General features: G+C 40.3%; 1 protein-coding gene across 1 annotated transcript; it reads left to right on the top strand.

The window, feature by feature from the left end:
- The first annotated feature begins 355 nt into the window (after positions 1-355).
- LOC139936195 (eukaryotic translation initiation factor 5B-like) lies at positions 356-25,046 on the top strand. Its single transcript, XM_071930960.1, has 24 exons — positions 356-494; positions 2,985-3,089; positions 3,937-4,045; positions 4,653-4,684; positions 5,080-5,224; positions 5,877-6,129; positions 6,733-6,975; positions 8,170-8,301; positions 8,654-8,823; positions 9,396-9,594; positions 9,847-10,053; positions 10,670-10,905; positions 12,264-12,371; positions 12,621-12,731; positions 13,326-13,535; positions 14,201-14,332; positions 15,948-16,130; positions 17,118-17,279; positions 18,484-18,615; positions 19,397-19,528; positions 20,244-20,320; positions 21,387-21,690; positions 22,665-22,826; positions 23,277-25,046. Exons 1-24 carry the CDS (start codon positions 445-447, stop codon positions 23,382-23,384), a joined length of 3,702 nt encoding a protein of 1,233 aa, XP_071787061.1. The 5' UTR covers positions 356-444; the 3' UTR covers positions 23,385-25,046.
- The last annotated feature ends 2,322 nt before the right edge of the window (positions 25,047-27,368 follow it).

The following is a 27,368-nucleotide window of genomic DNA, read 5'->3' as shown; positions in this document are numbered from 1 at the left end:
AGACCAATACTTTTTTTAATGAAAGGAAAAAAGTAAAAATCTACAACAATTTTTGGCAGCTTAAGAAATGTTCTACTCATGCTGTTCACTCCGTAACATTCCTCAGGCAGTCAACTTTTGTTTGGCACCTAAAATTCACACACACAATTAACCTTTTTTGCATTTCTTTTCAGACCATGCGAGCTTTGAAAATTAATAATGACCGCGCTCTTATAAAGTAGTTTTGACGGGGTCGAAAGGCATGCCAAAAAATTGGGTACGATGTGATGAAACTTTCCAGGGAACAAGATTGTCATATTTGACCTTTTAAGTTGACCTCTCCGTAGACATGTGTGATTTTGCAATGCGCGAAACACATCACACAGGGAGCATACGGAACAAACGGAGCAGAGAAATATAACTGTTTTTAGACAATACATATTTCATCTTGTCAACGAAGGAGCAATGGGGAAGTCCAAGAAGGGCAAAGGAGCCAGGAATGTCGACGTTGATTCGTAAGTGTGATTGTTAACAGAATTTCCTGCTGTCTTATTACGTTACTTTTTACTTCTACTTTCGGGCGCGCGCGCGCCATACATTTATTTATGGGTTGCAAGAAATTGCATCACAGTTATGTCAAACTCAAAGACCCCCATTTGTTTGGTCAATGTCGTGGTCAGATCTCACTTCTCACTTTTCTTACATTCTTTCTTATGTAATTCAGAGAATATGATGCTTCACCACCATGATCATTTGATGAAAATGTATTTTTAAAAACATTTTTCCTTGTCTTGTGTCTCTTTTGTTGTATTTCCTGCCTTACTTTGTTGTTCAAATAAGTCAATGAATATTAACAAATATTTTTGATAATTACTTAACATCTACTTGCAATCGCAAGGTTGTAACTTGTAGGTTCAAATCTTACCAAGCTAACCTCTGTTGTCCTCAAGTTACTGAATGAATCACAGCTTCTTGACTTCCTTGTGCAGCAATTCTAATCATAGAAACCGATTGATGTTTGTATGGATGTTTGTAATAATGTAATGGATGAACCAGCTTGGTGTTTCAATATTCCCTGGTTTTTGGTGGGAGTTTGCCGAGTTCCCTTGACAGGAAGATTTATAAACAAACAAAACAGCAAACAAACAAACAAGCCAATAAACAAACAAACAAATGTACTCCTATCGGAGTCCAACTTCTAGGATGGAGGGAGTGGTCTCATCAGAATATCTCCAAATGCGATTGCTTGGACTCCCTCCCCACAGTTTAACTGTTGCAAAGTATTCGTTGCGAATTTGTGACGTCAAAATTCGTATGGCATTTGTTTAATCTTGTACTTGCTATCCACAACTACACCAAAACATGAAAGAGATGTGTCTTTCAGGATGATCGCACACTGATTTTACCGTGCTGGTATTTAAACAAAATATCCAATAATTTAAAATTGGTGCAGCCATTTTCCCTGTAGATTCTTATGATACTTTAAAGGGATGCTGCAGTGAATTCAAATAAAACATTTTAATTTTGCTGTCTCGTTTATTTCTGATATATGTATTGAACATAAAATAAAATGCGTTTTGTTTATTCCCGACATACCTGACTTGCGTAATTAGCGAATAAGTCATGCCCCCCCCTTTTGTGGATTGTTACCGCCCCCTACCATCGACGTCACGTCGGGAATTCAAACAAATCGTTGGCAAAAAGAGTCTGGTCCCTAATTACACGCGCCTAGGTACCAGGCCACACAGTGCACACGTCTTTATATGCACACAGCCAGGGGGGTCCGGCGGCTCGGGTAACCGACACGACGTCACATTTATGCAAATGAAGGCTCCCTTTTAGGGGCGGGGTGGGTTCCCCTAATCTCTTGAAAACCATTTTAAAAATACTTGCGCAATTAATAAAAAATTTAAAAAAAATATTTCAGGTTTAAAAAGTCATGTTTAATCATTAAAATGAATAAAAAAAAAAACACTGCAGCCACCCTTTAAAAAAGAAAAGTTGCATCCCTTTATATTTATGGTGGTCCCTTTCCTGCCGCTTCCCAGGTTGTATTGTCAAGTTGGATGAGATCCCTGGCAATACCGCAGTACTTATCGGATGCATCCATGGATTTTAACTGGCACCCCCCTCCCCCAAAAAATATATACATAATGAGTAGGGTAGATGGCCTAAGCTTTTGATCCAAACCGGACCTTTTTATATAAATAACTAAACAAATCAAAAATATATAAAAAAATAACTAACAATTTACAAAATATGGAAACTGCCAACTTTAGGACTACATCATAAAATAGAACCCGGAGAATGCTGAGCTCGGCCGACGCTCTCTGTGTCGTCTGTGGACGCGGCGTACCAATACTGCATACTGTATGGCAAAATTATCATCGCGTGACACGCGTGTATGGCAAAATGAGCATACGTGACACGCATGTATGGCAAAATGGTAAGATGTCAGCGCACATAGACTGTTCTACGTGTTTTCATTGGTCAATGTGACGTCTACTATCTGGCAAAATAATTTGCCATACACGCGTAAAAAAATGGCGTATGCACGTCCATAAAAATGGTCTCACAACAAAGTCGCACGCACAATGAGACACTCAGCGTTCTCCGGGTTCTATTTTTATGGACTACATGTAGATGGTTCAGTTGGTAGAACACAGGCATGTTAAACCGGAGGTCGAAGAAAAGGTTTAAATTCTGCTGGAGCCAATTATTTTTGTTCAAACCCGAAATCCAAATCAGTTTTATAACTTGAATTGAAGTTACATCTCGAAATTCGTTTTGAAAATTTATTTTGCATGTCAAGGGATGGTCTGTAAAAGGAAGACTGGTCACAACATATAATCATAAAAAATATCAGGCCTGTAATTACGTGGAGGCCATGGCATCAGTTGCCCCTTGTCTTGGCCTTGGTGCCCCTTCAAAAATTTCTTATAGACTCTAATATTTTCCAGTAGAAGTGCCCTTTATAACTTTTCAATATTGTGAATCCTATACAGAGATGGTGAGGCTGATTTGGACCCCATCGCTAAGGCTCTGAAGGAGATCAACGAAGGGGACACTGCCACCAAAGCAGGCGGAAAGAAAGGGAAGAAGAAGAAGAAGTAAGTATCTAGATGATTTTGCCGTGCAACACAGTTGTCCAGACAATTAGAAAGCAGGACAGTTCTTTTCGGAGCTGAGAAGTCTCCAATTTCTTAAATCTACATGTATACTTTGTAAAGAGGTCTCCTGAATTCTGAAAAGAAAAAAAAATCTACCAAGTAGAATGTAATATTATTTTTGGTTTTTACCCATATACACACCGATGTGTGTTAGCCCTGTATACTCAGTACTTTCTTCCCCTTACACCAATGTGTGTTAGCACTGTATACTCAGTACTTGCCTGAGTTCTGTGAAAAAAAAATCACAGGCATATTACTCGGGTGGAATGTAATAATAGCTAGACAATTTCTCAAATTACATACATTGATACCTCACCATGCAGTGCATGAAATCCAAAAATAGCAACGACCCCAATCAACTGCCACCAGGGGTACGTTATATGGTGTAGTAGATTATGGTCCTACTGCTGTCACCTAATCTCTGGGGCTGAAACAGGGTGACCCTCTTCACAGCTTTGAGACACCCTTTGGGTGAGTAAAGCGTGATATAAAACTTATTATTATTAGGGAGCGTCTCAAAAGTCGGAACGGTAGGAACGTTCTTTTTGGATCGCAAGAGTATCCCCGCCGCTTTACTTGGACCGGTCCTTTGGACCGCCAGAGCGATCTTTTGGATCGTTCCAAATGCGTGACCGCGTCCAATCTCATGTTAGAACGTTCCTAATGTCATGATGTTGCGATCCTGCGGGCATATGCCCGCAGGAACGTTCTTTTGCGCTAGGAACGTGCCCGACTTTTGAGACGCTCCCTTACTATTATTACTTTTATTGGTGATTAATTTAAACAGGAATGTGGATGAACTGTTTGATGAGTTAGCAGTCATGGACGGTGAGAATGATGAACCAGAAGGTGTGAAGGAACCTGAAGAGGAAGTCAGTGCGGCTAAAGGCAAAAAGGTCAGTGCTCCTTGTTACTAAAAGTATTATTATTAAGTATCTGATTTTGGGGTTGAGCAAAATTGACTAGAGTTGAACATGAATTAACGACCTCTGGAGCAACATGCCGGAGGTCATTGGTTCGAGACCCACTCTATTTGTCTTTGTTCAACCACCAAATCATTAAAAAATTACCCAGTAAGTTTCCTTTGGGTTTATAATAATGATTTTATTAAGTATCAAACACTTTTTTAAATCTGAGTTTTGTTCTTCTGAAGATGGCAAAGAGAATTGATGCCATTAGCGTTATCAAAGACGATGGAGAACACCATTATGGCTGGTCTCAAATTTAACAATGGACTGCATCTGGCAGTAAAGTAACGATTGCACAGGTCCTGTGTGGTCTTGTGTTTTTGAATAAAAACACCTCGCGTCATTTTTTAGTTCAACAAAATATCTTTCGTATTTTATCCCAACCAGACTTTGCCATAAACTAACCTATGTATTACCACTATACAAAGTGATCATGTGTCTATCTTTCACTTTCAGCAATGAACATGTAATTTTTTTTTTTTTTTTTATAACTTTTTTTTTATTGATACATTTTTACTTGATTTTTCGTTTTCAGGGAAAGAAGGGAAGGAGGAAAAAGGATGATTGGTAAGAGCTTAGGTTTAGTTTTTGAAAAAGGGGATGTTGTCACCATGCACCTTTGATAATATCATCTATTAGGATAAGAGCAGTGAATTGAGTTTGAGAAGATGATGGACTCGAAAGAAGAAGAGTAGTGATGACAATAACAGTACTATGTTGGGACAATAACCATGGCCAATCACGTAATGCCAACAGAAAGTGCGTCCTCAGTTACAAAAACAAAATGGAAAATACTAGAGGGTGCGGTTGTCTAGCAGCTGGAAAAATTAAACGCTCCCGATTGGCTTATGGCCACATCATGGCGAAAAGGCTGAACCAATGGGGTGGTTTAAAATGCAAGGAAAAACAATAAATAAGAATCCCCCACGACTAAAAAGATTAAAAACCTGTCTGTCTTACAGGGACATGGATGATATTGCTCAGGAGATTGAAGCACTTAGCATGGAGAAGAAACCTGATAAAGCAACTCAAGGAAACAAAACGGCACAGAATGCCGCCGCAGCTCCGGAGGAAAGCAACGAGAAAGAAGACACACTAGAAGATGAGGTAAAAGACTTTGTAAACAGTGCCAATGGTTTCAATCGACAGTGAAGAAAACGCTGAATAATTCATGATAAGCCCTATTACATTGTCCCCGCCTTGGTCCCTATTTCACAAGGCTCCAGCTGCACATTTCAAGAATACCCCAGGGTTTTACCGCTTACCCCTACACCAGAGCAGGGGTGGCTATTCCCAGGGTATTTGGGGACACGGTTGGCTTGTACGTAAAGCGCTCGCCTCTCACCAAGGTGACCCTGGTTCGACACCCGGCCAGGGCCATATGTGAAATGAGTTGTGCGTTGGTTCTCTAAAGTGCCACAAGAGTTTTCCAGACCATCCGGTTTTCCTCCCTCGGGAAAAATTAAACACTTTTGATCTCTGGCTGTGCGCAGTGGTCATAATTGGTTGATGTGGCTGGCTGCCAAAAGTGCCCTTGCATGCCTGCTTCTTGAATGCACTGTAGCCACGTTCAGCTGTTAGCTGTTAGTAAGGATGATTAGCCTCCCAAATTATTTTTATTATTATTCCGCCCATTAGCCAGGGTGGATCAGGGGTAGAGCCATCCAAGTGTGAAAGGGGTTGCCCTCACCTCCAACAGCCAACACTATCTTATAATTTTTTTGCTTAACAAAATTACTTTGATCTTTGCATGAAACAGCAAGCCACAGAAAGATCTGCTTCCATTGACTACGAAGATGACGGTGATGATTTAGACGGGTCGGGCCCGGTCATGAAGACAGCCGCCCAGAAGCGAGCCGAGAAGAAGGAACGAGACAAGAAGAAGAAAGAACTACAAAAAGCCGAAGCCAGAAATCGTCGAATGAAGGAGAAGCCCAAGGATGGTGGGAGTAAGGAGGCTGCGACGGCAGACGATGAGCAAGACGTAACATCAACAGCAGATGCAGCTGAAGGTAAAGGTTCAAAATCCATCTTGGCCCAATTTCATGGCTCTGCTCGAATTTCTGTGCTAGCCGTTTAAGCCAAGAATGCATAGTAACGTGGAGTATGCACGTGTACAAGCCAAAATTTCCTGCTAACCCGTAAAATACACTGGACGTAAGCGCAGTCTTTGCTTACGGTAAGCAGAGCCATGAAATTGGGCCCTATATTCTAAGTTTCATTATTGATGGATTGCCTACTGCACCACCCTAGTAACAAATGTATGGATTTTTTTGCTTCGGGCTGGCATGGCTTTCTGAGGCTTTTCAAATACAGTTGTATCCTCTACTCTTTCAGGTACCCATTTATACTCATGGGTGGAAAATGCTAGTACAATAAAATTCAAGGACACAACTGTCATGACCAGGATTTGAACCTACAATCCAATGACTTAACCTCCAGAACTTGAATCTGATGCTCCATTTAATATCCATTTGTCTCTCTTAAACGCAACACACCAGTGAAGTAATTATCTATTTAAAGGGGGGTAAGTTTTAAGTCTCTTGACACTTCCATGTCACATTATGATTTTAATTTCACATTCGTTTTCCTTTTCTCTTGGTGTGTTCGTGAAGTCAAAGATGCAGATGATGTCGAAGACGCAGGTGAACAGAAAAAGAGTAAAAGAAAGAAAAAGAAAGGAAAGGAGGATGTCGATGTCATAGAGGTCGAGGGGTCATCTAAGGTCATAGAGGCAGACGATGTCGAAGACTCCGGCGAACAGAAAAAGAGTAGACGAAAGAAAAAGAAAGGAAAGGAGGAGGATGTCGAGGTCACAGAGGTCGAGGGGTCATCTAAGGTCACAGCTCCAGGAGAAGGTAAAGTTGTTTTCTTACATAAATAACCCATCATTTGTTTGTGGAAATATCTGGTTCTCCTTATGATCTTCCACTCACTGAATGACACGTCACCTGACTACATCAATGACTTAATCCTTGTGTACAAACCTCCAAGAAAGCTCCGCTCCTCAAACAACCTGCTCCTGAACGTTCCACGTTGCCTGCACTCCTGGGGTGATCGCTGTTTTTCACATGCCGGACCATATCTTTGGAATAGCACCCCACTTCAACTCAGAAAAGCAGATACTTGTTCCAAATTCAAACTCACCTCAAAACATATCTATTTTGGAAGCCTCCAAACTTTTAGTTGTCTTGTGTCATTGTGTACTAGCAGAGTTCTCGTTTTTTTGCGCCAGGAGTGTCATCATTGACAGACATGGTGCATTAGAAATGTTCATTATTATTATTATATGTGCATACATTATTGAATTTAGTATTGAGGTAATAATGGGTTCTTATTTAGTGCTTGTATCATCACACCTCTAGGGGGCGTTTCAGTATTAGTGCGTAGTATTATTTTCTGCAAGTTACATGTATGTGGAGCTATTCCTGTATAACACTATGTAATGGCTTAGTAGGTGCTGTGGCGCATTATGCTGCCAATCAGACCAGAAACACCGATAAGTGCACTGGGTTCTTTTACACAACACACACAACCAGACAGCTTTACATCCCATTTCAAGCATGCAGGTGTACATGTATTATGTTTAAGTGTTGTACATCAGGACACAAGTGTCATGACCTAGACTCGAACCCATGTTCTGCTGATCAGAAATACCAGAGCTTGAATCCGGTGCTCTTTACTTATCGGCGCGGCCGCCACACAACTTGCTAGCTAACTTTAGGATCAACAAGTCTATGCCGCCTCATCCTCAAGTTGTAATAGGGGAGCATTCCTGGAGTCGCCGCCATATCACCTGTTCTCTTTCAGTCGCCGCTCTTCTCAGCTCTCGCACACTTCTACCACTCCACTTTGTTACATTGTCTATCCAACGCAGCTTCTGGTGACCTCTTCCACAACTTTTTCTCATAGCTGCTTTGGGTAGACTCCCCTGGCTCATCACATGAGTGCACCGCACAAACTTTGTCTTTTTAATACCCAACGCAGCTTAGGGCGACCTCTGCTGCAACTTTTTAATTTCTTGTTTTCTTTTTTCTTCCTTTCTTCTCTAGTTGATGAAAAAGATGCTGCTGAAGATGGGGAGGAGGAGGAGGATGAGGGAGACAAGAAGAAAAAGAGGAAGAAAAAGAAGAAAGGCAAAGATGAAGAGGAGGAGAAAGACAAAAAGAAGAAACCTGTCAATGGTAGGGATTTAGTTTTTGTGGGTTGTTTTTAATGAATACCAGGCTGGCTTAAATTTAAAAATAAAATCATCAAAGCTACTAAATATTTTAGAATAGATCATTACAGAAGGGGAAGATATACGCTTGGTAATCACTCTTAAAATGAATTGCAATAAAAACTTTTTGTTTTTGTTTATTTATTTTTTGTGAGACACTGCTCTAGATGCAAAGGTCAGGGGTTCGAATCCAACCCGAGTAATATGCTTTTTTTTACAGAACTCAGGGAAAGCGCTGATTATACACTGCTAACACACAATTTGTTGCAAGGTTAAACCCCAAAAATAATTTTGCTTTCCTTCTCCTGTCCGATTAGCTCGTGTGCGTGCAATGCAAGAAGCCTTAAAGAAGATGAAGGAAGAAGAAGAAAGACTGAAGGCTGAGGAGGAGGCTAAAGAGAAAGCTGCTCTACTGGCCGAAGAAAAACGTCTTGAGAAACTCAAACTGGAGAAAGAAAAGAAAGATCGAGAGAAACAGAAGAAGAAGGTTGGTTACTCTGGAGGATCAAGGCTTGCAAACTTCAGACATATCAGGGCCAAATTTCATAAAGCTTGTTTTTTAACAGAAAATTCTGCTTGACAAATTTCTTTGCTAAGCAGATTATTTAGTGGGGCACCAGTCACAGCAATGTAAAAACTTAGATACTAAGGCCACAACATAATTGGTGGCTAAAGCTATGGCTACAGCTGTTGCTAAGCGTGTTGCTTAGACCGTCCTATACCACAACGCATAATGACAAGGAAATCTAGCCGTTGCCCTAGCTGTAGCCGCCAATCCGGACATGGCCTTGCATACTGGAAAGCAAGCACCCTTAGAGAAATAATTAACAACAATTTTATTAGATGGCTTGCTTCGTACTTCCCAATACATGTCACCTATGGCCACTCCCTTGTTCCCATGTATTGTCTTCTCACCTCCCCCCCACCCCACCCTTCCTTCTGTCCTTATCCCATCCCCTTCCTTTCCTTTCCAAGTTCCATTTTCTGTCTGGATGAATATTTTAATTCCGGTGTATTTTAAAAAATTGAATTGAATGATCAATTGATGTACTTGTTCAGGAACGGATTGAAAGACTGAAGAAGGAGGGCAAGTACCTCAACAAGAGTCAGAAGGAGGCTAAAGCCAGAGCAGAGGCTATGTTAGCCTCGATGAAACAACTAGGTATTGAGGTACCAAGCAAGGAGGCACTGTCTGAATCCAACAAAGGCAAAGTCAAGTATGGAGTCCGGGAGAGGAAAAAGAAAGATCCGACAAACGGTAAGCTTTTGGGATCCTTCAGGGCTCTTGTGGGCGTGCATACTCCATGTTACAAGGCATTCTTCGCCGACACAGCTAGCTCAGAAATTCAGTGCTTGTACAGGCAGTGGAGAATGGTGATTGAAGTGCGGAATTCGGCGGTAAGCAGGGCCATGAAAATGAGCCAGATGAGTACTACTGTACGGACCACCTTATGGGATGGTCGGTCAGACAAATTCAATGTTATTACTTTAAATTTATTCTGGGTTTCAGGAAAGAAAGCGGAAGGCGTCGAATTGCAACGGGTAGATTCCGAGGAGAAATCTGAGGAGCTAAGCAGCGAGACACAGGAGGGAGCCTCGGCAGCAGCCACTGTTGAGGTGGAGGCAGAGACACCGAAGGAGGAAGAGATTCAAGAGAGCTGGGAGGAAGTAACTGACTCTTGGGATGCTGGAGGAACAGAGGACGAGGAGGAACCAAGTAAGGCACCTAACTGTGATTGCTTTACAAAGTTGGGGAGGCAGTGCTTTTTGATCTACCAGCCAGGCTTCTGATGGAAGATACCCAAGCCTACATCTGTATGGACTGTAATGGGGGTGACCCTAATTCAGCCCCAGGAGTAGGTGGCAACGGCCCCGGGAAAAATAGTTGATTGTAGCCCACACCTTGAATTGGCCTTCAGGGCCTTGTGTGTCTGGTGACTTGCGTAAGAAACTTAGACATCTTGATGATTTTAAGATACCTGGTAATGATGCCTCAAAAGTATGGGGTACTTTAAAAGCAATGCGCCTCTCTTAATATTCATGCATGACGTCATAATTCGTACCCAAAATGAGGCTATAGGCGCACGTCTGCGTCCACCTCATTTTGGGTTAAAATTGTGACGTACTCATGCATAAATATTAAGAGAGGCATATAATGCCTCAAAAGCAGTGATGGCTCAAAAGCAAGTGTGCTCGAAAAGCAATAATGCCTCAAAAGCATTGATCCCTTAGAATTAATGGTGCCTCAAAAGCAACAAATTCCTGCCAAACTTTTCAGAATTTTAGGTGATATAGCATGGAATTACCTTCCTCATTGGTTTTCCTTTATAAAGGCAAAGAAGAGAAACCATCCGCTGAGAGTCCGCCGGCATCTACGGTCTCTGAGAAACCCAAGCCTCAAGAAAATGTCGACGATGATGAGGATGATGAAGATGAAGATAGTGAAGAGGCGAGTAGTAGCGAGGAGGAGGAGGAGGACAGTGAGTCGGAGTCCGAGTCCGAGTCCGAGTCCGATGAGGAACGAACGCCAGCAGAGAAAATTAGAGAGAAAGTCAAACTCAGGATTCAGGTCAGTACAAGAGATCATTTTTTGTTGGTTTATTTTTTTTCAATATAAACCACAAGGGAAACTGACTGGGTAAATTTTTTGAAATGATTTTTGGGGTTGAACAAAGAATTGACTAGAGTGGGATTCGAACCAACGACCTCCGGATTAACGTGCCGGCGCTCTACCAACTGAGCTATCTAGCCCTATATTGGCAGTGTCCCTATTTTGTCAATATCTTTGTTCGGGGGTGCCAGTCAGAAGCCATACAACTGTTAACTACCGTGTAGCCAGGGATCACACCCAAATTACGATACAACCTGGGAAGCGGCAGCCAGAGGATCACCATAAGGGGATGCGACTTTTTGTTTCAGATATCAATATAAACCACAAGGGAAACTGACTGGGTAAATTTTTTGAAATGATTTTTGGGGTTGAACAAAGAATTGACTAGAGTGGGATTCGAACCAACGACCTCCGGATTAATGTGCTGCGCTCTACCAACTGAGCTATCTAGCCCTATATTGGCGGTGTCCCTATTTTGTCAATATCTTTGTTTTTCATGAGATATCGCCTAACCACTCCTTCAGTTAGGGCTACATCCGTGAATTTCAAAGTGCTTTCTTCAAGCAAACAGACGCAAAGATTTTGAAATGGCCTTTGCGCTTTTGAACAGAAAATAAAAGGCGACAGCTTTGTCTCTATATAGGATTTTGAGGCATTGCATGGTGAGGTATCAATATATATTTGGTTTCCTGATGATGACGATGTTTACAGTAAGCTAGTCGAAACGTTGCGACCAATTTAAGAACAAACTCCGCAGTAGTGCAGTTAATTACGATCCTATACACTAAAGTAGTAGTCCCAGCCTATTTTCTACACCATCCGCCCGGGTAATAGTTAAAAAGCAGGACAGTTCTTTTTAGAGCTGAGAACTGAGAAGTCTCCCGACCTGGTTGAATGTTTTAAAGAATTTTTACTCCCGTTGTTATAATTCTGTGTTTTCTTATTTTTTAGTTTGTCTATGTTTCCATGTTCAGTGCCCTAGAGCATGTTTACATGATTAGGGCGCTATATAAGTTTTGGTATTGTTATTATTATTAACACCCGATAAATCTACTCTGCGGTAGTAGATAAAAGAAAGACAGTTCTCTAAGAACAAACTCTACCTGGCAAGTAGATACACACATGGTGTTACCGCAAACCAAATATAGATTTGTCTCTGTCAACCAAGCTCTTGCTAAGCAAGATTTCTCTGTGCTTAGCAACTTAGTTTCCTCGGACAGGTCTTAGCGATGTGGCTCCATACTTTTGGTATGCCAATTATATTTGATAATGTCATATTTTGTATTGTATTTGTTTTTTGTTTTCTTCTCTTTCAGAAACGAAGAGAAGACGCTGAAGCTAAGAAGTCAATAGACAAACTCAGGTCACCTGTAGTTGTCGTTCTTGGTCACGTGGACACCGGAAAAACAAAGATTCTGGACAAGGTATGGTTTTTAGCGCCAGGTGGGTTGCAGAACCCTGCTGTCTTTACTAATAAGCCTGGAACTCCGACCAGTATTATCATAAGAAGAAACTATAAATCCAGATAAGACTAGTCTTTACTCTTTGTGAAATCCACCCCAGGGATTCCCTTACTTCTCACTGATTTGGTTTGGCTGCCAACTGTAAAATGTAAGATTATAAAATGCTGTTACCTTTAATCATCGTTTTTTTTTTTTTTTTTCATTTTGAAGATCCGACACTCTCACGTCCAAGATGGAGAAGCAGGTGGTATAACTCAACAGATTGGTGCTACCATGGTCCCCCCTGACGCTATCAAGGAACAAACCAAAATGTGTAGACTGGTGAGTTTCAAAATGATTCAATCAATCAATCAATCGATCAATCAGTCAATCAATCAATCAGTTTATTTCCACAGTATCAAAAAGACAATTTAAGTTTGAGGTTAAGAGTTACATAGTTGAGAAAATAGAATTAGCTGTTGCAAACAACTTACCAACCAAAAGGACCTATGGTGTAAATGCAAAAAAAAAAGGTGATGGCCTGACGTTTTGAGCCAAGCAGAGTCTTTCCTCGAGCTACAAAGTTGTATGATAAAACTTTATTAAATAAAGAACAAGCATTGAAGTTCTTGAAACTGTGAAGGGAACCATATAGAAGCAAAGCTTGTAAGGTTATGGGTTCCTTAGCAAGCGTGTGCCTTGAGCCAAACATTATTTGTATATTTTGTGGAAGATGCTACTCCAGGTCAGAAAAATGTTCCCGAGAGGAAAGGTGTAACCAAGAAGACTCCATGCACTAGCTGCTGACAATGAAAGTAATTACCTAGACAAATGAACAGTGGCAGACACGAGCACAAATGGCCCATGTTAGGGTTACCCCCCAAAAAAAACATGCGCTCAGAATAAAAACTCAAAAATATTTGTTTCTGCTTCCAGTTCGCCAAAGAAGAGCTTAAGATTCCTGGCCTGTTGATCATCGACACCCCAGGCCACGAGTCCTTCAGTAATCTACGCTCTCGTGGCTCCTCCCTATGTGATATCGCCATCCTAGTGGTGGACATTATGCATGGATTAGAACCACAGACCATTGAGTCACTCAACCTCCTCAGGTCACGCAAAACACCGTTCATTGTAGCACTGAATAAGGTAAACTCAAAATTTACTCATAAAGCTAGTTCATTGTGTCTCATATACTTATCATTCCTGTATTTTATTTATCCCCCTTAAGCCCGGTTCATACTTCCTGTGAATGTGATAAAAATGTTGGCCTCACAGCACTGTTTTTACTGGAATGTCTGCAGGAGTCGAGCACAACTTCATTCTTGCGGCGTCAAAAGTCGTAACGTATTGGCAGGATTAGAGCTAGTTCATTGTGTCTCATATAATTAATATTCCTGCATTTTTTGTATACACCTTTGTTGAATATAATTGACAATTTATTTTAACATTTCTAAATATAGGACAGCAATTAATGTGTGTAAAAAAAAATGTAACTACGCAAAAGCTTGCCCCAAAATTTGTATACTTTCATGCCTAAAGCTTTTTCTCAGATTAAAATTTTCTGTTAATCCTGAGGTCGTTGGTTTGAATCCCACTCTAGTCAATTGTTTGTTCAACCCCCAAAATTATTTTAAAAATTACTCCATTACTTCAAAATGGTTGTTTCTAACAATGTTTTATAATATCAACAGTTCTCCAGTTTACCAATTAAGTTTTTATAGTCATTATCTCGTGGATTAATTCCAAAAAATACACACTGCCTTTAATATTCAGTTTGTTCAACTTCTAATTGTTACCCTTTTTCGGCAAAGATTGATGTTTTGTATGAATGGAAGACCAGTCCACACACGGACATCACCGGTACCATCAAAAAGCAGAAGCGCCACACCAGAGACGAGTTTGAGGAGAGGGTGAAGGCAACAGTCACAGCATTTGCTGAACAGGTAAAAAAGATTGACTAAATACTATATGTATATTTGTATATATTTTAATTCAAAGTACCTCCTAAGATCAGTTCCGATTCTACGGCTCTGCTACCATAAGCAGTGGCGTAACCAGAGGGGGGGCAGGGGGGGCCGGCGCCCCCTCGCTCAGAACCCTTGCCCCCCCTCTTGGCCCCCCCCCCCATATGAAATCAGAGATAAGTATATTCTTATAGGCCTTATATATAAATCGTTTAAGGCTGCATAAAATGCTGCCGTAAAAAGGAAAACTTTTATTCATTATCAGTAGGCCCTATGTGGACTATAACATGAAAAATGCGATCGTATTGGCGGTAAATGTTTGTTGTGGTTTTGCGGTTACAGAGAGTGCAGGATGTGACAAAGTTCTGTTAAATATGCGTTGGTCTGAACGCACACCAATAGCTCCGTAAACACAAAGTCAGATCATGGAGGTAGAAATTTCTACCTCCATGGTCAGATGCACTACAGAGAAATTTATTACAGCACAAAAATGGCCAGTGAAAAAGGTTGCTTAGACCATTTCTTCTCCTTTGAAGCAAGCGGTGCAATTGAGAGGTAGGCCTATTATTTTAAATATCCGTTTCGTAACTAAATTGTGATTATTAAACACCCACAATTTCGATCCTGTATTTTTGGCTTACACTTGTTACAATAAGGCCGAGTAAAAAAAGAAACATGTTTAGTGTCTGGGTTTCTCAAAAATAAGGAAGGAGGAGGGGCTTTTTATTTTTTATTTCAAGATGGTCGCCATGAATGTCAAATATCAACTGGTTTTTTTCTGCTGCTGAAACACACAAAACATTAATGAAACAGTTTGGTCAAGGCATTTAGACAAGACATTCAGATTTTTTTTTTTTTTTGCTGAGATCATTTAAAATAACCCTTTTTCAAAAATAAAAATAAAAAAAAAATGTGCATAAAAAAACTTAAGAAAAAAAAAGAGGTGTCCTGTAAAAAGGAAGTGGGCGGGGCGCTAAACATTTCTATTTTTCTATTTTTACTTGGCCTAATATTATGTTTTGGGTATTTACACACCCACAAAGCCTAGTTGAGAATACCGTGTACAACTCTAAATTGGTACTTGTTGACCACAGTTGGTAATTTAATCCTTTTATACAGTCAAAAAGTTTTATCTTATACAAAATGACATGTTCTCTAAGATTTTGTTGTTTTCTCAATCTTTTGTTACATGCTGACTATAGACTGTTTTAGAACTGCATTGGTGTGTATCAACTATATATCAGTTAACATATTTAACAATAATCTTGCACTTCTTTGGCCCCCCCAAATTTAATCTTTGCCCCCACTTGCCCCACCAAATGAAAATGTCTAGTTACGCCACTGACCATAAGCAATGATTTGGCACTTATGGAAGCAGGGAATTCCATGCTAACATCAAGTTTTATTTCACAGGTTAGCGTAAATAGGCATTCTTAGCTTACACAACTAGCGCAGAGATTTGGCGCTTGTACGTAAGCAGGAAATGGTGATCGTAAGGGCAGAATGAAGAATTTGTTTCTGATAATAAACATTGAAGCATTTCTGTACAGATTATCGTTAATTTCCACTCATTTGAAATTGTTATTTTCATCAGGGTTTGAACGCCGCTCTATTCTTTGAGAATCCCGATCCTAAATCGTACGTTTCCTTGGTGCCAACGTCTGCCCACTCTGGGGACGGGATGGGGAACCTGATAGCTCTACTTATTGAATATAGTCAGACCAGACTAGCTAAGAGGCTAGCTTTCTCCGATGAACTACAGTGTACTACGCTAGAGGTGAGTGAAACAGCATTGTCTGAAGTTGGGCCTGGATGGTCATCTTTTAGAGGGCAAGGTCAGTTTTGCAAAGGAACTTCCATTGGGAAAAGTAATAGACCCTTCCCATGAAATATGTAAATTGCACATAGCGCGTGCGCACTAACGATTTGGTTGGCAAAATGAGGGAACATCGCGCTGTTTTGTACACGGCTAATGGGTGCGTGACGCAGACGCGATTGCGCGTCTGCTTAGTGCACAACTCTATGTTGTTTGCCAACCAGCAGGGTCTGTACGCATGCGTGAATGTAATTAGCATATTTCATGGGAAGGGTCCATTAAGTCTATAGGAAACTTTTGAACTTCATGACCAAGTGACCTTAGCATTTTTGTGCTTACAGGTAGTATTGGTTCTGAAAGAACCGTTGGTTGACGAGTCAACAGTTAGATCAGTAGGCACTAATTGACTTCAGGAGCATATCGGAGCATACTGATCAGAACATTGAGTTGTCAACCATCAGTTGAACCAACACTACTCACAGAGATGTACACATGGTGTTACCCTAAACCTAAACTGATTATACTGCAATCATGCAATGTTTCAACTCCTACTTACACCACAAAAGAAGACACCATGTGGTTTAACTATGAAGGCCCCCCCCCAAAAAAAAACTCCATGACTGCCAGCTCATAATATCTGTCATCATGTGATGAGTATTTGGCATACTTTTATCTTCTATAAAATTCTGAAATAAGGTAATGAAACACACATGAATTCGTTTTCTTCAATTTTCTCTTCTATTTAATGACGTTTCTTTCCCAGTTCTTGACTGTTGGTAGTAAGTCTTAATTTGGACGCTTACTGATTACCAGAATTTCAGTTGACAACTGTTTTTTACACTATTGATGCATTATTATTGATGTTTTTTAGTTTGACAAAGATAAAAACCAATAGAAGGTTTTTAGGGCTATTTCTGACTTTAAAGGAATCATTTGTTTCTACCAAAGGTGAAATCTCTTCCTGGTCTTGGCACGACAGTAGACGTCGTTTTGGTGAATGGACGATTAAGAGAAGGAGATACGATTATCTTAGCTGGCCAGGAAGGACCCATAATCACACCAGTTAGAGGTTTACTGATGCCACAACCATTGAAGGAACTCAGAGTAAAGGTAATTTTGAATTTGTTTATAATTTTGTAAAAGAGATCGCCTAACATTACAAGACCATGGACGGCCACTTCAAGGTGAGGGCTACACTTACTGGGCTGTCAACCAAAATCAACTATCGCCTGGAGTATTTTGCCACCAAATCATGGGGCTGAAGCAGGGTTATCCCCTACACAGTCCGTCAGGATGTAGGCATGGGTATCATCCACTAGGAGCCACCTACTCCTGGGGCTGAAGCAGGGCTACCCCTTCACAGTCTGTAAGGATGTTGGCATGGGTATCATCCACTAGGAGCCGCCTACTCCTGGGGCTGAAGCAGGGTTATCCCCTTCACAGTCTGTAAGGATGTAGGCAAGGGTATCATCCACTAGGAGCCGCCTACTCCTGGGGCTGAAGCAGGGTTATCCCCTTCACAGTCTGTAAGGATGTAGGCATGGGTATCATCCACTAGGAGCCGCCTACTCCTGGGGCTGAAACAGGGTTATCCCCTTCATAGTCCGTAAGGATATGGCATGGGTATCATCCACTAGGAGCCTGGCTGGTAGAGCAGAATTAGCTACCTACCCAACTTTTAACAAGGCAATTATGATTAAGTGCCTTGCTCAATGGCACAAGTGTCTTGACCAGGATTCAAAACCAAACTTTGCTGCTGACAACACCAGAGCTTTGGTACGGTGAACTAGGCTGCTTGACCACGAGATGCTTCTTCTGCTTGTCAATAGACCGATCCAGTAGGCTCCGCCCACGACGCACGTGTGAGCAAGAACACGTGGGCCTCTCCAATGCCTTTCTGCACAACTCTGCCGTGCGCGCCAAGCATATGCGTACGCATGTCGGACCTTATTTGTCGGACCTTCGTTGCGTTGTGATTGGTCAATACGCAATGGGGCGTAGGTTAGTGGATTGGTCTGATGGTGCTATCAATTATGTATATTTTGGTAGCCCCAATTTGGAGGTGGTTTCGGTCTGGAACTTCTTGGACCACTACAGTTTTTTTGTCTTTGTTTTCTTCATCATTTTTGTAGTCTTGTTTTTAATATTTGATTGTTTTCTTGTAATTTTTAACTCTTTGAAATTTGTATATTTTATCTTTTTGTACATAATTTTGACTGCAACTCGGCCTTTGGCTGCGAAGGTGTTTGTTTTCATGAAACCATTTCAAATCAAATCAAACCAATCATTGTTTCCGTTTTACTCTGTCCTCAAGAATCAATATGAGAAGTTCAAAGAGATCACTGGTGCTCAGGGAGTCAAGATCCTGGCTAAGGATCTTGAGAAAGCTCTAGCAGGAATGCCGTTACTTGTAGCTCAACACCCCGATGAAGTTGACTTTCTCAAGGTGAGCAATTGAACAATCTTTCTTCATTCAGAATAACTTTCGTGGTCTTTGACAGATTGCCAGAAAGGCAGTATATCTTTGGTTTTTGTAACCTTTCAATTGTTGTAATTCTATGTATACAAATACAATAAAAAATAACCTGTGAAACTCTTACTTCCAAAAGGTGGTCACTTTCTTGAGATATCGCTGAAAATCTGGAGTGGTTAAGTCTACGCAGGAAAAATAATCCGTAATTGGAATACACAATATGCTCGTTTCTCAGATTCACATTTTGTTTCATTAAAAACTGATATCTTTTCACATAAGCACATTACATCGAGGTGAAATGATTCTCAAAATGCTTTACATTGAAAGCTGCTGTAGGCTTTTAACAACAAGTTTTTGATTGCAATTATTTTCGAGAGTGATTAAACCATAAAGTGTAGTGGAGCGCTGCATAGAGGGAGTTCCTTAACTTTGAAAACGCAAATTCTGGCAACAGGGCTGAAGTTCATAAAGCAGAAAATACTGCTGGACAGAATCCTTTAATAAGTAAAAATTGAGCGGGGCACCAGTCAAAAAAATGCTAACTTCATGTAATTTTGGCTGGTAACCTGTTTCCGTTAAGCAATACTTTTCTGTGCTTAGCAAGTTTTTTGTGCTAACAGGCTTTATGTAAAAGTGCCCAGGTATTTTAAGAAGTATTTATGCAGAAAACTATTAAGGTGAATATGAGTATGATAATGATTGGTCAAACAATAGGAGGGTTAACAAACAATTAATTAATTTTTTTTTTTAATAGGATGAGGTATCTCAACTATTAAAAGACGCCCTTAAATCCATCAAGTTAGCGGACCTTGGGGTCTACGTCCAAGCTTCCACACTAGGATCTCTTGAAGCGCTGCTAGAATTCCTCAAGACATCTGAGATTCCGGTAAGTATAACTTTATATTTGGGTTTAACAAAGACAACTGAGCTATCCAGCCAAATGTTGGTGGTCTCCCTATTTTGTCAATATCTTTGCTCAGGTGGTGCCTGTCAAGAGCCACATAACCGTTAACTGCCGTTTAGCCAGGGATCACACCAAAATTAAGATACATAGGAAGTGGCAGCCAGGTGATCATCTTAAAGGGAAGGTACAACATTTGGTAAATGTCAAAGACCAGTCTCCTCACTTAGTGTATCCCATCATAACCATAAAAAAACAAGCCTGTGAAAATTTGGGCTCAATCAATCATCAAAGTTGCGAGAAAATGATGAGAGAAAAAAACACCCTTGTTGGACGAATTTGTGTGCTTTCAGATAAGAATAAAAGACTTCTAGCCAGAAGTCTTTTATTATTTTAGTGAGAAGTTACCTTTTTCTCAAAAACTACACTACTTCAGAGGGAGTCAGTTCCCACAATGTTTTATACTATCAACAGCTCTCCAATGCTCGTTACCAAGTCAGTTTTTAAGTTAATATTTATTTTTAGTAACTACCAAACGTGTACCTTCCCTTTAAGGGGTTGCAATTTTAAAGAAACTGAATTGGTAGAGAGCAACTTGGTCCTGCAAGTTTGAATACATGCAAGACCTGCACAGTCAAGACCAGAAAAGTACTTTGTAGATTTGTTAGTAATTAGTTGATCTTTTGATTTCTACTCCCAGTATGCTGGCATCTCTATTGGTCCTGTGCACAAGAAGGATGTTGTGAAAGCATCCGTTATGCTGGAACGAGACGGCCAGTGAGTATTGCTTTTGGGTTTGTTTAAGATTTGTCTTTAAAGGCCAAGGTTTACCTTTGGTTCAATTGCTTTAATCCTATATAGATGCATACAATAAAACTGGTTGCATTTTTGAGATATATCGCTGAAAATCCGGAGTGAATATGTCCACGCAGGAAAATAATCCCTATTAGGAATCCTATAAGGAATACACGTTCTTGCAGTAAGGCTTCACAGATTAAACTTTATGTGCATAAAAAAACTGATATCTTTTTTACATAACAAGATTACTTCAAAGTGAAATGTTTCTGAAATTGCTTTCCATCAAATGCTGCTGTGGGCAAAAGTGTTGACATATCTGTACCTGTGTATGTATTCTAGTGCTGGGCGAATAGTGAAATTTTGTTATTCGGATACCGCTGGCCAACTATCCGAAATTAACCGGATATTTGAATAGTTTTTTTCGCCGCTAGAGGGCGCTATAAAAAAAATAAAAATAAAAAAATATTTAGAAAAATATTTTTTTTTGTCGCTAGAGGGCGCTGTTCGTTTGTGAATGAGATCTTCTGGGCGGATTGATATTAGTTTTAGACAGTGTCACTCGGTTCATTCATAAAAATGACCGGATCTAATTTAAAGATGGCGATTTGCTTTTTCTTTTGATCGTGGATGACTCTACGTGAAGGAAAACTTTTGTAATCTTTGAACAAATTACGTCAGAAATGTCATTGTTTTGACTCTTCACGGAGGTGAGCATAGTTAAATACTTAATTTATGCTGTTTTATGCTGTCTTAATAGAAGTTTCATTAGGATTCAGACAAAACATTCATGTCAGTTGTCGCCCGACGTCCGCGGATATTCGGATATTAAAGAATATCCGGTTACTTGGTTGTAATTACAGAACTATCCGGTTTATAAATAGCTATTCGCGCCCTATGCGGATATCCGGTTAAGAAAAAAAAGGCATTCGCGGTTACGGATAGGAAAACCTATTCGCCATTAACCGGATATTCGAATAATTCGCCCAGGCCTAATGTATTCGTAACCCTTTTTGAAACTTCTCTACTATGTTCACGATCTCCACAGATATGCCGTCATCCTGGCTTTCGATGTGAAGATTGAACGTGACGCCCAAGACATGGCCGACCGGGAGGGCATCAAGATCTTCCAGGCAGACATCATCTACCATCTCTTCGATCGGTTCATGGCGTACAGAGAAGAGATCAAGCAGAAACAGAGGGAGGAGCATAAAAACATTGCAATCTTCCCGTGCAAGCTCAAGGTGATGCCACAGTTTATCTTCAACGCCCGGAACCCCATCGTCGTTGGGGTCATGGTGGAGGCTGGGATCGTTAAAGTTGGGACGCCGATCTGTGTTCCGTCCAAGGAGGTCTGTTAGTTTGTTTGTTTGTTTGTTTGCTTATATTCTTATATTTATATTTATTTCATTTCTTGGGTAGATAAAAAGTACAATGCACATTTATAAGGTAAAAACATTAAAAGATACAGCAATGAGCAATTTAAATAAAGAGGAACAGAAAGAAAGAAACAGCTGGAGCCCGAAGGATTGTCTGAAAGAAACATAGTTCCTGTCTAGATGCTCTCCTGTCATCCTATCAAGGGAACTCGGCAAACACCCATAAGGGGTATAAATGCCATGCTGGCAACAGCCAATCTCTCTCATACAAAAATTTGTTTAACTTCTATCATTAAGAAGTGCACAAATCAAGACGTTGTGAATCAGTATCTAGATGGCAATTCATTTTCTAGTCATTGTGAAATCAGTGGTTTGCTTGGTAGGATTCGAACCCCGAATCTTGTGGTTGCAAGCCTAACCACTGGACCACAGTCCTTTTGAGCCGAGTATGAATAATAATAACGGTGGCTTTGTATAAAGCGCTCAAATCTGTCATTCAGTGACGCTTGTGGCACTTCAACATTATTTACCCTGGTCACTTGGCCATTTGTTTCATCCCTTAAATCCTCTCAGCTCCCATTGTACAATGCACAGTGTTCTCACACGCGCCCATGCTGTCCACCATTTTGGGAGTCAAAATCTTGCACAAACATGCTGAAAGATTCAACTCCTAAAATGGCAGAAGCGTATGGCTCAGAGGTGTGTTCGCATTGTGTAAGGTGTCTGTGGAAATTAATAGATCCCATGCATATTGCGAAACACTATCAGTGAGGTTGCGCGCATGTTTTTACACTCAAAGAATAGCTATCGTCCAATGATTTGCTTCCTTTTGGCCCAAGGGTGGTGCTTTTAGAGAGTGGCGTCATATGCAAAGGGTTTATACAGCCTGTGCTGCCAAATACCGTATGTTAATTTCACTCTTTTTATATTTTCCTTCTATTGCACAGTGTATTGTACTAGGTGCTGTCTCAAGTATCGAGGTCAACCACAAGAACGTAGAGACGGCTCGTAAAGGCCAGGAGGTCTGTATTAAGATTGAGAATACCGGCGGGGATGCACCTAAGATGTACGGCAGACACTTTGACAGCCAAGACATCCTCATCAGCAGAGTAAGTCACACAAGACTTTGTTTTTAAGATTAAATACAGTTGCTGTCAGAGAGTGTAGTGTCTCCTAGAAATAGCACCAGGCTTTTTATTATCTTACCTTGCTCTCTACTAACCGCCACGCTCAAGCTTGCAATCAACTTTCGACACCACACGCCTTTCTGAACACTCAACCATCGGCACACTCTCATCTGCTCACAACGGTACTTTCACCTATGTTGCTCCCCAAATGTGGAACCACCTTCCAGAATCCATTAGAAATTGAAACTCTTTGCCAGTTTTAAAGAAATCTCTAAAAACTTATCAGTTTCAAATGTAATATGTTGTAGTATAGTTCCGTTGGTTTGCTCACTTCATTGCGCTTTGATCTTGTACGAAAAGGCGCTTTATAAATGCTCTGTTGTATGTATGTATATATAATGTGTTTTTTGCGGTCTTTGTTGCTATCTGCAGATATCTCGGGAATCCATCAACGCTGTCAAGAAATACTTCCGCGATGACCTCCAAAAAAGTGACTGGCAAACAATGATAGAACTTAAGAGGATGCTGGAGATTTTATGAGCGTCAATAAAGAGGGAGAGCCGTGGATTAATGTCAAGAGTATTAGAGGTGTTTGGAACCAGGGAAGCGTCACCCACAGTATGGAAACTACCTACCGTTGTTCTGGATGGAACTGGACAAATTCCAGAACTTGGAGAAATGTGATTTCATGCCATAAAAAGGAAGACAATTTGACCCCAACTTTCAGCTGGAACAGTTTTTTCAGCTTTGTGACTCAAAGAGGAATGTTCAAATTGGACCTGTTGAGTTTTCCAGCGAGCACAAATAAAGGCCTTTTCACACTACTTTATTCCCAGGGAGGAACCCCGGGGATCAAGGGCTGGCCCTTTCACACTGCAATCACTTAACCCCTGATCTACCCTGGCAAATGGGCATACCCCGGGGGAGTTGGGTCAGCGGTGAAAGTGCGACGGTGAAAGGGCGGGGACAGTGTGAAAGTGCGCCGGGGTAACCGTGAGGTAAAAACCTCCGCAAATTGGAGTATCCTAGGGTGTTTAGATAAAAAGAAGAGAGGTCTTTTATTGTTGGATTTCTACTACCTATCTTGGTTAATTTGAATGGTTTACCAGCTCTTGCTGCTGGCTTTTTCGAAATTGAATTAGTCTTGAAATTGAACGGTCTTATTTGACGGGTGAATGCTAATGAAATTGAATTGCTCCTAGCTTTAAAGATTGTGAAATATTCAACAGATTGCATTCTGTATAAACAATGCCAGGACTCCTGCAGTTACTAGACTACATTCTGCACTTCTAGATTGGTTGAGACGTGTTTGGAAACAATCAGAGAAACAAATGAACTATTTTGGTAAAATTGAAAATGTACCAAATGTGATATTACCTTCTGAAGAAAGAAGGCAACAAGGGTAATTTTTTCTTGTACTATTCTCTTGCAACTTCGACGACCAATTGAGTTCAAAATTTCACAGATTTGTTAATTTTTTGCATATTTGGGTATACACCAAGTGAGAATAGTGTTCTTTGACAATTACCAAAGGTGTCCAGGGTCTTTAGACATGAACAATTCCTGGCAACTTGTCAAATCCAACTTAATTCCTGGCCTCTTTCTTAAAGGCTCTGGACATGTTGCAATATTTACTGTTAAGGGTTTTCTTGAATCTCCGGTGCTTTTGGGTTTACTTTGTCTAAATTAGCACTTTGGTTTGCATCATAGTTCCTTGCTAAGAACTTCTTTAGGTGACGTTTGTTCTGAATGATTGAGGGTACAACTTTTCCATGTAGGCTTTTATGGTTTTCTGTCAAGGGGGGGGGGGAGGGGAACTCATTCAGAATGTCAAATGTGAGTCACTTAAAGATAAAGATATTTTATTTTTGATTTCAGGTGAGGTTTGCAGTAGCACCATGTGCAAATCTCTTTGAAGAAGGTTTTTGACAACTCAACGTTTCGATCAGTATGCTCTGCTGGACTATGTTGCTAGATGCTGCTCCTGGGCAGTGTTCAAGCAGCATCCAGCAACAGAGTCCAGCATTCTCGCGAAGATGATCAGAGCATACTGATCGAAACGTTGAGTTGTCAACCAACGGTTCTTCTTAGAACCAACACTTCTCAAAAGAGATTTACACATCCTCCCCTGATTATACTCCTACCATGCAAAGTTTCAAACCCTACTTAATTTAAATTTTGGGGATAGTGTGGGGGCGGGGGGGGGGGGGGGGGGGGGTGGTCAAGTCCCTATACCTGGTCCAAATTTCATAGAGCTGCTTAAACAAAAAATAGAGCATGAGCAGGGTACCAGTGACAAATTGTACATGTGACATGGTGGTTTGGCTGGTAACCTTATTCTGGTAAGCTTAACTTTGTTGTGCTTAGCTACTTTTTTGTGTGCTTAAGCAGCTCTATGAAATTGGGCCCTAGCTGAAAGGGTTTTCCTTATTTGTTTTTTTCCCACGTCTAAAACTGAAACTTCTTCATTGTCTTCTCTACAAAAAGTTCGTTGGTATGATGTTTCCATTTGAATGCTTTGCCGGCTAATTCAGAAGTATTTCATGCATGCTTAATATATGGAGCTTATTTTGATTGCGCCAATCAAATTGAAGCATCAGATTAGTTTGCCAAGAGTTAGGCCGTGTCCGAAATGGCGACTTCGGCTACAGCTACGGCTAGATCGCGCGCGTCTGACTATTCTTCAACACTGGTAGACGCGCTGATCTAGACGTAGCTGTAGCCGAAGTCGTCGTTTCGGACACGGCCTTATTTCCTCAACCCAGACAGACATATTTCTCTGGAGGTTTAGTCAGAGACAGTGAAAATTCATATTGAATATTGCGTTTAGTTGATTAATAATTCTGTCTTGGTGTTGCCCGTTTCATATCAAATACAATACACACAATATCCACTATCAAATATTTATATTTTGTAAAAAATAAATTTACTAAAAATGATTACTAATGATTGCCTTGGGTATGAATAAAAAACATGTTTCTCAAGGGAGAATGTTATTATGTTGATGTGTTTGTAATAATATTTAGTTATGTGTGTCAATAGTTTGAGTATTTTTAGCTCAGGCCTGATGCTTCACGGAGGCAACGAAGGCGATTGCCTTCATTGCCCCTCTGGTTTTTGCCTTGGTGCCCTTGAAATGCTCTTAGTAGAAATGTACTAAATTTATTTCCTCATAGGATGCCCTTTACAAAGGACAAAATGCATTGGTGCCCCAGCCCTTTAAAAAAAAGAAGCATACAGTTTTTTAATAGCTGTTTTTAAAGACAGTGGACACAATTGGTAATTGTCATAGATCAGTCTTCTCACTTGGTGTATCTCAACATATGCATAAAATAACAAGCCTGAGAAAATTTGAGCTCAATCTGTCGTCGAAGTTGCGAGATAATGAAAGAAAAAACACTAGTCACACGAAGTTGTGTGCTTTCAGATGCTCGATTTCGAGACCTCAAATTCTAAATCTGAGGTCTCGAAATCAAATTCGTGGAAATTCACTTCTTTCTCGAAAACTACGTCACTTCAGAGGGAGCCGTTTCTCACAATGTTTTTTTTTACTATCAACCTCTTCCCATTACTTGTTACCAAGTAAGGTTTTATGCTAATAATTATTTTGAGTAATTACCAATAATGTCCACTGCCTTTAAAATGTATTTACAGGTTTGTTTTTGATAATGTATTGTAATGTCATTACCCCCTGATAAATATACACAGACACAAGGATTTGTTGTTGTAGTGAACTCTGCCAAGAGTTAATTTCTTCCGTACTCTGAATTCAGTGGTAAAACGCCAATTATTAATAAGGGATTTTCCTTTATTTAATTCCATCCAGTGATATCCACTCATAAAGAAGTATACCAGTTCCAATTATAAATACACTTTGCGGCCAATTCGCAAAGAAGGTACCAGACCATTTACAATTATTATAATTATAAATGCACTCTTTGACTGGAGAAAACTCCGGGTCAATGAGGTTCCCACTTCCAGTGAGTTGCCAAGAAGGTACCAAATTAATTTACTTCTTTATATCATAGAGGAAGGACAGAGCCCTTCCTCTATGTTTATATACAATCACATAATCTTATTACCACCATATTTATCCATGTCAATTCGCATAATTTAATTTACCACTTTCCTCACAGGCTTCCATTCCTATTAGCTTGTTCGATAATGAATTGTGATGTCATGATGTATTCGTGTTAATTGTAATTTACTGTAAATAGCTTGAATTCCATCAGTACCAGAAGTAATTTGGAATACTGTTTAGCAACATAGTTTTGGTTTTGTTCGTTCAGCTGAAACACATAATAGACATTTGGAATGTGAAGTACAATAGGGGCCATAGCTTCTTTCAGTCGAAGTTTAATGAGTTCTAGTTAGCAAGGCTGTGTTACTTGCGTAAGTTTATTCTAATGGGTTTAGGTTTTGATAGAGATGCAGTGTTTTATGCAAATAGCAAGGAAGAGGTATTTAGGTTTTAGGGCGTAGTCCAGTCAGGCAGGACAGCATTGCGGCAGGACATCTTTTTTT

Source organism: Asterias amurensis, chromosome 4, assembly GCF_032118995.1.
Source record: "Asterias amurensis chromosome 4, ASM3211899v1".
Lineage (NCBI taxonomy): Eukaryota > Metazoa > Echinodermata > Asteroidea > Forcipulatida > Asteriidae > Asterias > Asterias amurensis.
The sequence above is the reverse complement of the archived record's forward strand: the minus strand, read 5'-3'. Positions and strand labels throughout refer to the sequence as shown.